A 17,831-nucleotide genomic window follows, 5' to 3' on the forward strand; every position below is an offset into this window, starting at 1 on the left:
GAAACCATAGAAACTACAGTACAGAAACAGGCCCTTTGGCCCTTCTTGGCTGTGCCGAACCATTTTCTGCCTAGTCCCACTGACCTGCACACGGACCATATCCCTCCATACACCTCCCATCCATGTATCTGTCCAATTTATTCTTAAATGTTAAAAAAGAACCCACATTTACCACCTCGTCTGGCAGCTCATTCCATACTCCCACCACTCTCTGTGTGAAGAAGCCCCCACTAATGTTCCCTTTAAACTTTTCCCCCCTCACCCTTAACCCATGTCCTCTGGTTTTTTTCTCCCCTTGCCTCAGTGGAAAAAGCCTGCTTGCATTCACTCTATCTATACCCATCATAATTTTATATACCTCTATCAAATCTCCCCTCATTCTTCTACGCTCCAGGGAATAAAGTCCTAACCTATTCAACCTTTCTCTGTAACTGAGTTTCTCAAGTCCCGGCAACATCCTTGTAAACCTTCTCTGCACTCTTTCAACCTTATTTATATCCTTCCTGTACTTTGGTGACCAAAACTGAACACATTACTCCAGATTCGGCCTCACCAATGCCTTATACAACCTCATCATAACATTCCAGCTCTTATACTCAATACTTCAATTAATAAAGGCCAATGTACCAAAAACTCTCTTTATGACCCTATCTACCTGTGACGACACCTTTAGGGAATTTTGTATCTGTATTCCCAGATCCCTCTGTTCCACTACACTCCTCAGTGCCTTACCATTAACCCTGTATGTTCTACATTGGTTTGTCCTTCCAACGTGCAATACCTCACACTTGTCAGTATTAAACTCCATCTGCCATTTTTCAGCCCATTTTTCCAGATGGTCCAAGTCCCTCTGCAGGCTCTGAAAACCTTTCTCACTGTCTACTACACCTCCAATCTTTGTATCATCAGCAAACTTGCTGATCCAATTTACCACATTATCATCCACATCATTGATATAGATGACAAATAACAATGGACCCAGGACTGATCCCTGTGGCACACCACTAGTCACAGGCCTCCACTCAGAGAAGCAATTCTCTACCACCACTCTCTGGCTTCTTCCATTGAGCCAATGTCTAATCCAATTTACCACCTCTCCATGTATACCTAGCGACTGAATTTTCCTAACTAACCTCCCATGCGGGACCTTGTCAAAGGCCTTACTGAAGTCCATCTAGACAATATCCACTGCCTTCCCTTCATCCACTTTCCTGGTAACCTCCACGAAAAACTCCAACAGATTGGTCAAACATGACCTACCACGCACAAAGCCATGTTGACTCTCCCTAATAAGCCCCTGTCTATCCAAATGCTTGTAGATTCTGTCTCCTAGTACTCCCTCCAATAACTTACCTACTACTGACATTAAACTCACCGTCCTATAATTTCCCAGATTACTTTTCGATCCTTTTTTAAACAACGGAACAACATGAGCCACTCTCCAATCCTCCGGCACTTCATCCGTAGACAGCGACATTTTAAATATTTCTGCCAGGGCCCCGCAATTTCAACACTAGTCTCCTTCAAGGTCCGAGGGAACACTCTGTCAGGTCCCGGGGATTTATCCACTTTAATTTTCCTCAAGACAGCAAGCACCACCTCCTTTTCAATCTGTACAGTTTCCATGGTCTCACCACTTGATTCCTTCAATTCCATAGATTTCATGCCAGCTTCCTTAGTAAGTACAGACGCAAAAAACCTATTTAAGATCTCCCCCATTTCCTTTGGTTCCACACAAAGCCGACCACTCTGATCTTCAAGAGGACCAATTTTATCCCTTACAATCCTTTTGCTCTTAATATACTTATAAAAGCTCTTTGGATTACCCTTCACTTTGACTGCCAAGGCAAACTCATGTCTTCTTTTAGCCCTCCTGATTTCTTTCTTAAGTATTTTCTTGCACTTCTTATACTCCTCAAGCACTTTATTTACTCCCTGTTTCCTATACATTTCATACAACTCCCTCTTCTTCTTTATCAGAGTTGCAATATCCCTTGAGAACCAAGGTTCCTTATTCCTATTCAATTTGCCTTTAATCCTGACAGGAACATACAAACTCTGCACTCTCAAAATTTCCCCTTTGAAGGCTTCTCACCTACCAATCACATCTTTGCCAGAGAACAACCTGTCCCAATCCACGCTTTTTAGATCCTTTCTCATTTCTTCAAATTTGGCCTTCTTCCAGTTCAGAACCTCAACCCTAGGACCAGATCTATCCTTGTCCATGATCAAATTGAAACTAATGGTGTTATGATCACTGGAACCAAAGTGCTCCCCTACACAGACTTCTGTCACTTGCCCCAATTCGTTACCTAACAGGAGATCCAATATTGCATCCCCTCTAGTTGGTCCCTCTATATATTGATTTAGAAAACTTTCCTGAACACATTTTACAAACTCTAAACCATCTAGACCCCTAACAGTATGGGAGTCCCAATCAATGTATGGAAAATTAAAATCCCCTACCACCACAACTTTATGTTTCCTGCAGTTGCCTGCTATCTCTCTGCAGATTTGCTCTTCCAAGTCTCGTTGATTATTGGGTGGTCTGTAATACAATCCTACTAATGTGGCCATACCTTTCCTGTTTCTCAGCTCCACCCACAAGGACTCAGTAGACAAGCCCTCTAATCTGTCCTGCCTGAGCACTGCTGTAATATTTTCCCTAACAAGCAATGCTACTCCCCCACCTTTCATTCCTCTGCCTCGATCACATCTGAAACATCGGAACCCTGGAATATTAAGCTGCCAGTCCTGCCCCTCCTGTAGCCAAGTTTCACTAATTGCTACAACATCATAATTCCACGTGTCAATCCACGCCCTCAACTCACCCGCCTTCCCCACAATACTCCTAGCATTGAAATATATACACCTCAGAAGATTTTTACCACCACTCACAAACTTTCTATCAGCGGATTTGCTTAAACTTTCAACATCATTTATTTTCACCTCAGCCACACTGTCAGCTCTGGCACTCTGGTTCCCATCCCCCTGCAAATCTAGTCTAAAGCCTCCCCAATAGCACTAACAAACCTGCCTGAAAGGATATTGGTCCCCCTGTGGTTCAAGTGTAACCCGTCTCTCTTGTACAGGTCCCACCTGCCCCAGAAGAGGTCCCAATGATCCTGAAATCTGAAACCCTGCCCCCTACACCAGTTCCTCAGCCACTTGTTCCTCCTCCAGAGCATCCTATTCCTACCCTCACTGGCACCTAGCAGAGGTAGCAATCCTGAGATTACCACCCTTGAGGTCCTGCTTTTCAACTTCCTACCAAGCTCTCTATACTCACTGTCCAGGACCTCTTCACTCTTCCTTGCTATGTCATTGGTACCGATGTGCACCACGACATCTGGTTGGTCACCCTCCCGCTTCAGAATGTCATGCAATCGATCAGAGACATCCTTGACCCTGGCACCCGGGAGGCAACAAACCATCCTGGATTCTCTGTCACGACCATTCTCTCCTAGGAAAAACTGTTTTAAGTTGCTTCTTGACTCTTTAAAATGTTGTTGATAATTGTTCTTTCTATTTGGACAGATTTTGATAATTGATATTTTTGTATCATGGGTTTCATATCATAGTCAGAATGGTAATCTGAAAAATATAACTGAAGTCCAGTAGCTAATCTTGAACAGAATCTGAATGGTTATTACTCTCCACAACACATTTTTATGTCAGCTAAGTCATAAAAGGAAAAGAGATATTAAATGTGAGTAATAGGCTTTTTATTAAATTTCACCTGGATTTGCCAGATGAAAATCAAAGTATATATGTGTATGTTCTATATAAAAAATTAATATCAACTTCTATTTTATCATTAATAAGTTAGAAAAGTGCTAGATCTACAAATTTTGCAAGACATCAGAACTATACTTCACTGATCTTTTGACTGATCACATAAATATTTTTTATGTGGCAAAATTCAGTCCCCTCAAAAGAGATAGGCAGAAAACCTCAATAAGGAAAAAGATGGAATTGTCTCTCTTCAATTTTACTCAGTGTTTTGTAGTGTGTTTAACGTTTACCAGTTTTGGAGGAATACTTTCAAACAAACATGTTATACATATATACACTAATGTGAATATCCTTAATGATTAAAAGTTCAAAGTAAATTTTATTATGAAAGTACACCGATGTCATCATAAACAACCTGAGGTTCACTTTTTGTGGCCATACCCAACAAATCTATAGAATAGTAACTGTAACAGACTCAATGAAAGACCCCCCCCCCCATCATGATGTTTAACCAAAATGCATAATACAACAAACTGCAAATGAAAAAAAAAGAAACAATAATATAAAAAAGCAATAAATATCAAGAACATGAGATGAGCACGTGAAAGTGAGTCCATTGGTTGTGGGAACCTTTCAACAATAGGGCAAGTGCAGCCGAGTGAAGTTAAGCGATGTTAGGGATACAAGTGCATTTAAGGAAAAGGGGTTTTAAACTCCCAATACCGACTATCTTGCTAGCAAATGTGCAGTCTCTGGTGAATAAAATCAATTATCTCAGACCTAGGGTGCTGAATCAGAGAAACATTAGGACCGTGTGTTTCCTTTGTTTCATGGAATCCTGGTTAACCCCTTCCATACTGGATGCAGCAATTCAGTTCGATGGGTTTACTGTCAGGATAGATCTACAGAGTCTCTCAAAAGCAGAGGTGGAGCAATATGCTTCATGATCAACTCTTCTTGGTGCACAAATATATCAGTGCTGTCCCAATTCTGCTCACCAGACCTAGAATATCTAGCAGTTAAGTACCTTCCTTTTTACTTACTGCGGGGGATTTCCAGGATCATTTTGGTAGCCTTAGGCCAATGTCAATCAGGCTTTAGATGATTTGAGCAATGGCGTCAATACATATACTGTAATTGGTTTACTTATTTATTTATTATTATTGTTATTTTATTATTTTTTCCTTCTTCTGTATTATGTATTGCATTGAACTGCTGCTACTAAGTTAAAAATTTCACGACACCTGCCGGTGATAATAAACCTGATTCTGATTATCTCCTTTTGTTCAAGAGCCTGAGTGTTAAGGGGTAGTAACTGTTCTTGAACCTGGTGTTGCACTTTCTGAGGCGCTTGTACCTTCCTCCTGATGGCAGCAGTGAAAAGAGAGCATGACCTGGGTGGTGGATTCCTGATGTGCATGCTACCTTCCTACGACAGCATTTCATGTAGATTGTGCTCAATGGTTGGGAGGGCTTTACCCATGATGTAGTGGGCCATATTCACTACATTTTGTAGGACTGTGCATTCAAGGGCATTGGTGTTTCCACACCAGGCTGTAATGCAACTGGTCAATACAATCTCCACTACACATCTATAGAAGTTTATCAAAGTTTTTGATGTCCTGCTGAATCTCTGCAAACTCCAAATGAAGTAGAGGCATTGCTGTGCTTACATCATAATTGCACTTGCTTGCTGGGCCCAGAACAGATCCTTCGAATTAGTCACACCTAGGAACTTACATTTGCTCACCATCTTCACCTCTGATCCTCCAATGAGGAATGGCTCATGGAGCTCTGGTTTCCCTCTCCTGAAGTCTATAATCAGTTCCTTGGTCTTGGACCAAGGAGAAAGAGGTGGTGTCCCTGCACATGGTTCTAATTTTATCATGTAAATACTGAACTGGTAGTGCAAGTACTTAATTTAGCTGTAAGCATGACATTATGGAATACTATGCAGACAATTGTCTTTCTCAATAATAACATAAATCTGTTTTACTGTTAGAATCTATCTTGTGGGATAGCTCTGTTCTAATGTCAATATTTTATATGTTAAGTTCATCATTTTTTAAAATAAAAGTTCCGTTTCTGCCATACTATCCCTCCTCATGTTTTTCCAGTTTTTGACTGAAGTTGATTAGTATGTATCCTTGTAGGCTGGCCAGATGATCAGACAACCACTTGATTATTTATTTCCTTGTAACTGATGACAGCTGATATTTTAGTCTCTGTAAAATCATTACTATTCTGCTTAATTATTTTCTAATTGTTCCAAACTAAACCATGATTCAGTCACTTAGAAATAGATGTTAATTTATGATTATCAGAAATTTAATTGTGTTGATGGTAGTCAGTTTTTTTAGCAAGTGCAGTCTTACCCTTGGTTAAAGGCATAAACAAAATGCTTTCATATCTTCTGAGATCAGTTTATTGACTTTTTAATATAAAATTCAATATATGTGTATTTAACAAAGCAAAGTAAGGCCAACTCAGCAAGAAAAAGTAACGCAGTATCATTTATTATTTGACTACTCCAATTACTTACGCATTTGGCCCAAAGGATATCTGAGATGCTCCAGCACTCGAATGCACAGAAGGTCATGGACTTGACCTCCAAACTTTGCCACAACTCCAAGTACGTTAGTGTGTTCACATTGTAATGAAATGATACCAGAGGAGAACTTTTTACAGTCAGAACACCTGTAAGTACAACTTAATTACGAAATTGGCCATCTATCCAGGTTTGAATAAAGCTGGATGAATGGCCAAAGCAAAACATGCTGAGAAAACTTCACGGGTCAGGCAGCACTGCGGAAAGAGAAGCAATCAATGTTTTGGGTCTGTGACCCTTCCTCAGATAAAAGGTTGCATAACCAACATGATGACTATTTCTTTTTCCATCAATACCATCTGCTCTTCTGCGTTATTCTTTAGCATGTTCTTGAGATAAATTTTATGGTGTGCCCTGCAAATTATTGGAAGAAAAATCAGATAAACATCTATATAAGCTATCTGAGCACCCTTACTGCTGAATTTCCAAATTCTTCAAACATGTACTTGAATTTTAAAATGAACTTGATTTATATTTAAGAGTAAGGCAAAGTGGACCTGGGAGCACACAAAAATACATAGATTCTGATCCACTTATGCATGTAAACTGTTGTGACTCATTACCATCAACACCTTAAAAGTCCATATTTGTCTGGATTCTGAACGCTTGATTACACACTCTGGTCAGGCATTAAGTGAGGTGGAGCCAGTTCTAAATAATGACTGTGTAAGGCAGCACATGCTTACAGCTGCTCCCAGAATGCACTGACATTGAAGGTCTTTTAGTGTTTTGGAAAAGTGTCTATAGCATGCAAAGACATTTAAAATCTATTCAAGTGGATTTAAGATAGATAGCTATTTTATTAATCCCAAAGGAAATGACAGTGTCACAGTAGCATTAAAAGTGCACAGATATACAGTCTAATGGGGTGGGGTGGGGTGGGGTGTGGGAGGAGGTCATCACTTCCCTGGCTATATTATAGAGCCTCAAGGCTAAGGGCAAGAATGAGTTCATATAGCTCTCTTTGTGAGCAGCGCAGCGCAGTTGTCTTAGTCTGTTACTAAAAGTGCTTCTCTGTTCAGCCAAGGTGGCATGCAGAGGGTGAGAAACATTGTCCAGGATTGCCAGGGTCCTTTTCCGTCGGGTCCTTTGTTCTACCATTGCCTCCAGTGTGTACATTTTGACTTCTATAACAGAGCCAGCCTTTCTAATCAGTTTATTGAGCTTGTTCGCATCACCCATGTTGATGCCTATGCCCCAGCACACCACCACATAGAAGATTATACTGGCGACAGCAGACTGGTAGAACATATGAAGGAGAGGCCTGCATTCTCCGAAGGACCTCAGTCTCCCCAGGAAGTAGAGGCAACTCTGGCCTTTCTTGTACACAGCCTCTATATTGGTGCTCCACTCCAGCATGTCATCCAGGTGCACTCCCAGGCACTTGTAGGTCCTCACCACATCCAGGTCCTCACCATCAATAGTAACAGGGAGCAGTGCAGGCTTAGTCTTCCTAAAGTCCATCATCATCTCTATTGTCTTACTGATGCTGAACTGCAGATGATTCAGCTTGCGCCATTGACAAAGTCGTCCACCAGGGTGCTGCATTCATCCTCCTGTCCTCCCTTTATACACCCAACTATTGCTGTGTCTTCAGAGAATTTCTGCAGATGATGTGACTTAGTGTTGTATCTAAAGTCCGAGGTATACAGGGTAAACAGGAAGGGAGCCAATACCAACCCCTGTGGGGCCCCAGTGCTGCCTTAGCCATGTCTGACACACAGCTCTGAAGCCACACAATCTGTGGGCTGCCAGTCAGGTAGTCTATTACCAAGATACAATGGAAGTGTCAATCTGCATTGAACAGAGATTTTCCCCCAGCAATGAGGGCAGTGTGGTATTGAAAGCACTTGAGAAGTAAAAAAAAAATGACCTTCACAGTGCTGCCCTGCTTATCCAAATGGGAGAGTCTCTGTTCAGCAGGTCGATGACAGCATTGTCAACGCCAAGGAGCTCCTGGTAGGCAAACTGCAGGGGATCGAGGGCTGATCTGAGCAGGGGCTGGAGGTAAGCCAGAACCAACCTCTCTAGTGTCCTCATGATGTGTGAGGTCAGGACCACTGGACGGAAGTCACTCGAGACTTCTGGTTGACCCTTCTTGGGTACTGAGACCACACATGATGTTTTCCATACAGCCGTGATCCTTTCCAGGCTAAAAATTATCAAGAGTGAAAAATTTGAAAAAAAAAATCAATTAAAATCTCAATAATTCATCCAATAAAAACATTACAATAAAACATAATAACAGGTTAGACACACAAAATTCTGTAGGAACTCTGCCGGTCAGGTAGCGTCTATGGTGGGGAATAAATTGTCGACGTATTGGGCCTTGACCCCTTTTAGCTTTCTCCTTAGGCCCAGGGATCCCATTTGCCACTCTTCTGCCAGCCCTCCTGTCATGAATCTGCCACAACTTCATTGCAACACCCTTCTTGCACAACAATCTCAACAGTGAGTCCAGCAATGGTTTGGACAGTCAATTGAACTATCACCTGAACTTCATGTCCCTCCTTGCTTTTTTTTATATACCTTGTTTTGTATTGCATCTTGTTTTCACCTTTCAGTAAATTTAATTCTTTACATCCCCTTTCCTAGTTTTTCATTTATTTTCTTCGGAATGACCAGCTGAGCTGTTTTCTAATTCAACTCTAGAATGGCTCGAGGCTCTGCTCCTGCCTCCTTTATCCGACCTTGGATTAAGCCCTGTCCTAAAACAAAAGCTTGTACATTTCTAGCTGTCACGATGTTATTACTTCACACTTGATTTGTTCGTCTCTTAGATATTGACTGAGTGGTAGCACATGAATTAAATGTGCTTGTATTATTGCTGCACACAATGTTTGCAGACTTGATCTGAAGTAGTATGTTCAATTTTATAAATGTAATTAAGATAAAGATTTATTTATATGGACCCTTCATGTCCTCAGGGTCTCAAAAGTCCTTTACAACCAACAAAGTACAATTTCATACATAACTACCCTGTTTGTTTGAAGTGAAGGAAATGGTCACAAATTTGCTCACATAATATAGCCAGATCTTTTTCTTCATAACGTTGACTGAGAATAAATAATGACCTGGACACCAAGAAGGACCCTGCTTTTTCACATTGTGATCTCTGACAGGGTAGCATTGTGCTGCTCCCTCAGATCTCCAGGGATTCAGGTGCTAATTGTCTGTTATTGGGATGTTTCTCTGTGAGCACATGGATTTCTTTCAGATGCTCCAATTTCTTCATTACAAAGACACACTGGTAGATTAATTGGCCACTGTAAATTACCAGCTGATACACCATAAGAAAATTATTAATATCCATAGAGAATCCCATGCATCAGGTATCTATGTTATTAGAAAGAAGTTTTTGTCTTATGAAAACTAGCTTTCTTCAGAAAATGGAAGACAAGAAAATATTATTGGACAATAAAGTCTGTCATAGACTATTATACCTCACCTTCAATACACTATCACTGCAAGTAATTCCTATTCTATCCCAACAACCATGTAATTCCAAGTAAAGGTAAATCAAAGCAAGAAACAATGCAAAATTTCATAAGTACTCTCAATCCCAAAAATCCGACAAGTAAAACCTTTTTTCACATATATGCAAATATTCTGAAATCAACAAGACTGCAGAAGCTAGAAAGCTGAAATAAAATGTTTGAAACCTTCAACAGGTCAGACAATATCTGTAGAAAGAGGGGTTAACATTTCAGATCAAGGACCCTTCCTTTACAACGTACCCCAATTCCCCACCCCCTCTCTGTTTCAAGACCTATTATGGCCTCCAGAGTTACTGATCTGTCATTGCTGTTTTCCCAAATCCCAAAACTGAATGAGCACCCAAACACTGTAACAGAGCTTTAGTAACACTGGAACAGTGCCTTTCATCCATCATCCCTCCCTCACTGATCATTTGGCTCCTGATTTGGGGATTTTGTAATTTTAAAAATTCAAAACTTATTTTGAAATCTCTCAATGGCTTTACCTTTTTGGTTATCTGTCATCTGCTCCAGCTTTGCAGACCTTTGAGATCTCTGTGCTCTTTCAATGCTAGACTATTGTCAATTTGTCTTCAGTAATTATAACCCAAGTATTCCCAGCAGAACCAAGGAATGCTTTGCTAAGTTAAAGTTGCTGCCTAAATGCAAGTTGTAATTGTTTAGCATAATGCATTAACAGCAGACATGAAAATGCATGTCATTTATAATATAGTATATGTTGAAAGTTCAAATCGATTTTATTAAGTACCTTTTAGAATAGGAAAACACTGCATTACTGATGATTGTTTGCTGAAAATGTTAATTTTTGAGATTAGAAGTGAAATAAATGTGTATTTTCAACTTTTTAATGTATTTTACAGTAGATTCCTTCTTGTTAATTATTTATTTACCTTTGGGACCTGGTGCTTTGTTAATGAATGGATTCTCCACCTTAGTTTTCAAAATTTCTGTCCTCTTTGGACTAAACTAGATGAGCAAACATAATAAGATCTTATATGGATATCTCAATTGTTCAATGATATCACAATGATTTAACAGGAAATAATATTATGAATGAATAGGCTGCATCAAATCAAGTCGGGGAGCTCTTACCAAAGATTTACATTTAAATTCATGATGCATACTTTTAAAACAGATGCTGATAACTTTGTAATATTGCAATAAAACATTATGATAATCTTCATGGAGTAATAGTACAGATTAAAGTAGAGGGTACATTCAGACAGAGAAATGAAGAATAAAGCCTGATTTATACTTCTGCGTTAACTGTAACCTACGCAAGTGGCCTACGCACATTGTGAGCATTTATACTTGTGCGTTAGTGTGTCTGCATCGCTCTGCAATTCGCGCATGTCACACATGCGCACTCACCTGTCCACGCAAGGCTTCATGGTCATGGTAGTCTTTCTCGGGGTAAACAAGAAGCGTGTGTCTTTTTTTGTAAAAGCAAAATGTGTCCATAATTTCGGAGGTCTGTAAAGCTTTATGGGAAGCATTGCAGCCAGAGTTCCTTCCCTGCCCTTCAGTCGCCCAATGGGAAGCTATTGCAGCGTAGGATGAAATGCAATGCTACCAAGCGGACCAATCACAGTTCTTACGGTCTGCGTTGCTGCAACGCGCGGTTACATTTTGGGAGAGGTGCGCGTCGCAGCAACGCAGACTCTCGCGTAGGGTTTGTGGCGACGCAGTACTTACGGCGACACGTTGCACAGAAGTATAAATCAGGCTTAAACATCAGTGTAGAGATTGTCCTTCAAGGTCCTAATATTTTCTTGTACACAGGTAAATGGGAGAAGGTTCCTCTATCATTTACTCAAAAGACCAAAGACTCAAAAAGAATATGTTATTCAAGAAGAATTCAAAGGACTTTCATTCATTAGTTTGTAATTGATATTATGTACTGTAGATGTTTTTTGGACTTGATATCAATTAATTAGTAACAGTCTCTGCCTATTTGTTTCATTCAGTCTTGTTTAGTCTCTCTCTCTCTCTTTCTTCATAGGCATTTCTTATTTAAACCAGGATCTGGTACATCCAGTCTCTATGGTACTACCAATCCGAGCTACCCTTTGACCTCCAATACTGTTTACTCTCCACCTCCAAGACCCCTTCCCAGAAGCACTTTTTCTAGACCTGCCTTCACTTTCAACAAACCTTACAAGTGCTGCAACTGGAAATGCACAGCTCTGAGCGCAACAGCCATTACAGTTACGCTTGCACTTCTTCTAGCCTACGTTATTGGTAAGTGTCTTCCTTAGACCCAGCTGTTATTCGTACTACATCCCTTCATTGATTTCCTCTATGCATAATACAGTAATTTATCCTGTGCATAAAAATAAATTATTATTGGTAGTATTAAAAATTAAATTATCTTTATTTATACCTGCAGGAAATTATGAAAGCAATATGCTGGTGCATTCCACTTTGCTGATTGTTGGTTTTGCTTCTATCCTATAATTGTTCCATTTTTAGCTCCTTCATTATATATAAAAGGAAATTACAGAGTTGCCTCAGTTGTATGCCATCTATTTCTTGCAGGATGACTCCTTAAAACAAATGTGCATAAAATTCATTGACCCCCTTCTCTGTGGATGAGATTTCCAGTGGCACCTTTTTGATTTGGCATGAATTATTTACAGTCTATTTGGACCTTCCCAATTCAGCAATAAAAACTCAAGCCAAATATGAAGCCTCTTTGCCTTTTACAGTATATTGTAGGATGAGAACTGTAATATAGATGGTTTTCATCAATGTCTGTGGAACCTTTTTGTAAATACTTTAATTTTTTTGTTATTTCTCCCCAATCATCTATTTAAGCAAAACCTATCCAGTCTCATTCTTCAAATGTTAAAGTCTGCAAACAGAAGAGTTAGCTAAAGCCATAAATCACACTGAAACAGTAACTAGCAGCTGATGTTGTATAACACCCAAAGATAATGTTGTCACTGAATTGAATCTTCTTCTGACTTTGGATGTTTAATGTTTTCTCAAACATCTAATTAATTTACCATAACAATTAGCAGAAAATTAGCAATAGATCCTCCTGCAGTACCCTGATCTTTGTCACCTTTCCCACTTCACTACCATCACACAATTTTGTTGCCTTCCTCCACCTGGTTTCACTCACTTACTATATACAGAGTCCAGCCACAGACTTGCCCCCTTCCACCCTTCATTCTGGTTTCACCTGCCATTCACCTCTCCTCTAATTGTTCCCATTATCTCCTCCGTTACATATCACATTCCATTAATAGCATTTGTGTTCCTGCTTAACACCTGCTCCAGCAGCAGCCTCCAGATTCACCCTTCCGACCAACCACCTCAATCCATCTGCCTGTCATTTTCCTTGTCTGGTTCTACCCAACACCCAGCCATCTCTGTCCCCCGCAACCACTTGCCTCTGTCTCTCAACTTCATGCCACCTCTTCAGCCTGCCCACCCATATTCCCACATCCTCGGGCCATCAATCAGCAGCTTCAACACTTTCCCTCTCTAGGTTCCTGACACAGGGTTTCAAACTGAAACGTTAACAATACTCACCCCACCCCCACTGCTATTTGATCCACTAGTTCCTCCAGCCAATTGTTTCTCCAAATTTCAATGTCTGCAGATTCTTGTCTCTCCTGTAATGGATAGAAGCAGAGATTTTAGAGCAAGGATTAGTAAAGTCTGCCTATCATATCCTAGTGCAGGGCAAAACACAATTATGAATTTAATTAGTCACCCTTTTTCTGTCCCTTAAAACAGTCTACCTCTTAGAGTGTAATCATGGCAACTATGTACATTTTTTTCTATACTGACTAGTAACTGCAATGATCTACTAATTGAATTCAACCTAGAAATCAAAAACAGCTTAGGCTGACTAATAACTTTATTCTTTTGTTATATAATTCTCCCACCAGCTAATCATTTTTATTCTTTTTAAACACATTACATCTTTCTGCTTATACCTAAGCCTACAATTTAACTAAAGCTTTTGTTCATTATTGCAGAAAAGTTCTATGGCCTTTGGTGGTGATTGGGAAACATTAAATATGTGTCTCTAACCCAAGTAGAACCAGTTCTGGAAAAGAAAATTTAAAGCTAAAATTTAAAATGACAGTGCCTGGCCATGTATGACATCATTGTCTGAAAATTGACTCACATAACCCTTTTGGTTCAGGGATATTCAAATGAAAACTAAATCTTTCTTGGGATGCAACATGATAATGATCATTTCCATATCATATTTATTGTCACTTGGGAAATCTGCAAATATCAATGATCAGAGGCTCACATCAGATGAACAGCTCCTTCAGGACAACAAATTCCACAAATTCACTACCCTTTGGCTAAAGAAATTTCTCTGCATCTCTGTATTGAAAGGGTGTCCCTCTGTTCTGAGTCTGTGCCCTCTTGTCCTAGACTCTCCCACCATGGGAAACATTGTTTCCACATCTACTCTGTCTAGGTCTTTCAACATTTGAAAGGTTTTAATGCGATTCCTTCCCCCCCCCCCACCATCCTTCTGAATTCCAGTGAGTACAGACCTAGAGCCATCAAACGTACCTTGTATAATCACCCTTTCATTCCTCGAACCATCCTTGTGAACCTCCTCTAAACCCTCTCCAATGCCTGCATATCTTTTCTAAGATGAGGGGCCCAAACCTTTTCACAATACTTAAGGTAAGGCCTCACCAGGCCTATAAAGCCTCAGCATCACATCCTTGCTCTTGTATTCGAGACCTCTTGAAATGTGTGCTAACATGGCATACGCCTTCTTCACCACCAACTCAACCTCCAAGTTAACCTTTAGGGTGTCCTGCACAAGGACTCCCAAGTCCTTTTGCAGCTTAGATTTTTGGATTTTCTTCCCATGTAGAAAATAGTCCACACATTTATTTCTACTACCAAAGTGCATGATGATGCATTTTCCAACATTGAATTGCATTGGCCACTGTTTTGCCTATTCTCCTATTCTAAGTCCTTCTGCATCCTACCTGTTTTTTCAACACTACCTGCCCCTCCACCAATCTTTGTATCATCTGCAAACTTGGCAACAATGCCATTTATTCCATCATCTAAATCATTTACATACAGCATAAAAAGAAGTGGTCCCAACAACGACCCCTGCAGAACACCACTAGTCACTGGCAGCCAACCAAAAAAGGATCCTTTTATTCCCACTCACTGCATCTTACCAATCAGCCAATGCTGTAACCATGTTAGAAACTTTACTGTAATATCATGGGCTCTTAACTTGGTAAGCAGCCTCATGTGTGGCACCTTGTCAAAGGCTTTCTGAAAGACCTAATATGCAACATCCACCGTACCCCCTTTATTTATCCTACTTGTAATCTCCTAAGAATTCCAACAGGTTCGTCAGCCAGGACTTTCCCTGGGGGAAACCTTTCTGACTTTGTACAATCTTGTCCTGTGTCACCAAGTACTCCATCACCTTATCCTTAACAATTGACTCCAACATCTTCGCAACCACTGAGGTCAGGCTAACTGGACTATAATTTCCTTTCTGCTGCTTCCTCCTTTCTTAAATAGTGGAGTGATATTTGCATTTTTCCAGTCCTCTGCTACCATGCCAGGATCCAATGATTTTTGAAAGATCATTTCTAATGCCACCACAATCTCAAACATTACCACTTTCAGAAGCCTAGGGTGCAGTACATCTGGTCGAGGTGACTTATTTACCTTTAGGTCTTGCAGCTTTTTGAGCGTCTTCTCTCTTGTAACAGTAACTGCACCCACCTCTCTTCCTTCACGCACTACAATAGCAGGCATACTGTTAGTGTCTTCCACAGTGAAGATTGATGCAAAATACTCACTTAGTTCATCAGCCATCTCCTTGTCTCATCGAAACATAGAAAACCTACAGCACAATACAGGCCCTTCGGCCCACAAAGCTGTGCAGAACAAGTCTTTACTTGAGAAATTACCTTGGGTTACCCATAGCCCTCTATTTTTCTGAGCTCCATATACCTGTCCAGGAGTCTCTTAAAAGACCCTATCATATCTACCTCCACCACCGTCACCGGCAGCTCATTCCACACACTCACCACTTGCTGCATAAAAAACTTACCCCTGACATCTCCTCTGTACCTACTCCCCAGCACCTTAAACCTGTGTCCTCTTGTGGCAACCATTTCAGCCCTGGGACTATCCACACAATCAATGCCTCTCATCATCTTATACACCTCTATCAGGTCACCTCTCATCCTCCATCGCTCCAAGGAGAAAAGGCCAAGTTCACTCAACCTATTCTCATAAGGCATGCTCCCCAATCCAGGCAACATCCTTGTAAATCTCCTCTGCACCCTTTCTATGGTTTCTACATCCTTCCTATAGTGAGGCGACCAGAACTGAGCACAGTACTCCAAGTGGGGTCTGACCAGGGTCCTATATAGCTGCAACATTGCCTCTTGACTCCTAAACTCAATCTCAAGATTGATGAAGGCCAATGCACCATATGCTTTCTTAACCAGAGTCAACCTGCGCAGCAGCCTTGAGCATCCTGTGGACTTGGACCCCAAGATCCCTCTGATCCTCTACACTGCCAAGAGTCTTACCATTAATACTATATTCTGCCATCATATTTGACCTACTAAAATGAACCGCCACACACTTATTTGGGTTGAAATCCATCTGCCACTTCTCAGCCCATTTTTGCATCCTACCAATTTCCTGCTGTAACCTCTGACAGCCCTCCATACTATTCACAACACCTCCAACCTTTGTGTCATCAGCAAATATACTAACCCATTCCTCCGCTTCTTCATCCAGGTCATTTATAAAAATTACAAAGAGAAGGGGTCCCAGAGCAGATCCCTGAGGCACACCACTGGTGACCACCCTCCATACAGAATATGGCCCGTCTACAACCACTCTTTGCCTTCTGTGGCAAAGCCAGTTCTGGATCCACTAAGCAATTTCCCCTTGTATCTCATCCCTCCTTACTTTCTCAATAAGCCTTGCATGAGGTACCTTGTCAGATGCCTTACTGAAATCCATATACATTACATATCCTGCTCTACCATCATTAATGTGTTCAGTCACATCCTCAAAATATTCAATCAGGCTCGTAAGGCATGACCTGCCTTTGACAAAGCCATGCTGACTATTCCTAATCATATTATGCCTCTCCAAATGTTCATAAATCCTGCCTCTCAGGATCTTCTCCTTCAACTTACCAACCACTGAAGTAAGACTCACTGGTCTACAATTTCCTGGCCTATCTCTACTCCCTTTTTTGAATAATGGAACAACATCTGCAACCCTCCAATCCTTCGGAACCTCTCCCGTCCCCATTGATGATGCAAAGATCATCAACAGAGGCTCAGCAATCTCCATCTTCCCTCATCTCCTATAGTAGCCTGGGGTACATCTTGTCAGGTCCTGGTGACTTATCCAACTTGATGTTTTCCAAAAGCTCCTGCACATCCTCTTTCTTAATAACTGCATGCTCAAGCTTTTCAGTCTGCCGTAAGTTATCCCTACAATCGCCAAGATCCTTTTCCGTAGTGAATACTGAAGCAAAGTATTCATTAAGTACCTCTCCTATCTCCTCCGGTTCCACACACACTTTTTCACTGTCACACTTGATTGGTCATATTCTCTCACGTCTTATCCACTTGCTCTTCACTCTCATGTCTTATCCTCTTGCTGTTCACTGTTATTATTTCTCCTGCCTCATTTCCTAGCGGTCCTATAGCCACTCTCATTTCTCTTTTATTTTTAACATCCTTGAAAAAAACTTTTACTATTCACTTTGATATTATTTGCTAGCTTGCTTTCATATTTCATCTTTTCCCTTCTAATGATTTTTTTAGTTGCTCTCTGTAGTTTATTAAAAACTTTCCTATCTTGTATCTTCCCACTAATTTTTGCTTTGTTGTATGCCCTTTCTTTTGCTTTTACACTAGCTTTGATTTCCCTTGTCAGCCATGGTTGTACTGTTTTACCATTAGAGTATTTCTTCATTTTTGGAATACATATGTCCT

At 40.6% G+C, this 17,831-nt stretch overlaps 1 protein-coding gene across 6 annotated transcripts in view; it reads left to right on the plus strand.

The window, feature by feature from the left end:
- The window catches only part of tenm1 (teneurin transmembrane protein 1), an 802,783-nt gene that overhangs the window by 442,333 nt on the left and 342,619 nt on the right, over positions 1-17,831 (plus strand). For all 6 annotated transcript variants that reach the window (XM_072271295.1, XM_072271297.1, XM_072271298.1 and 3 more), the window contains one exon: positions 11,843-12,081. In XM_072271295.1, the coding sequence (XP_072127396.1) occupies positions 11,843-12,081 (239 nt within the window). The remainder of the gene's footprint in view (positions 1-11,842; positions 12,082-17,831) is intronic.

The sequence above is a fragment of the Mobula birostris genome, chromosome 10, assembly GCF_030028105.1.
Source record: "Mobula birostris isolate sMobBir1 chromosome 10, sMobBir1.hap1, whole genome shotgun sequence".
NCBI classification, from domain to species: Eukaryota; Metazoa; Chordata; class Chondrichthyes; order Myliobatiformes; family Myliobatidae; genus Mobula; species Mobula birostris.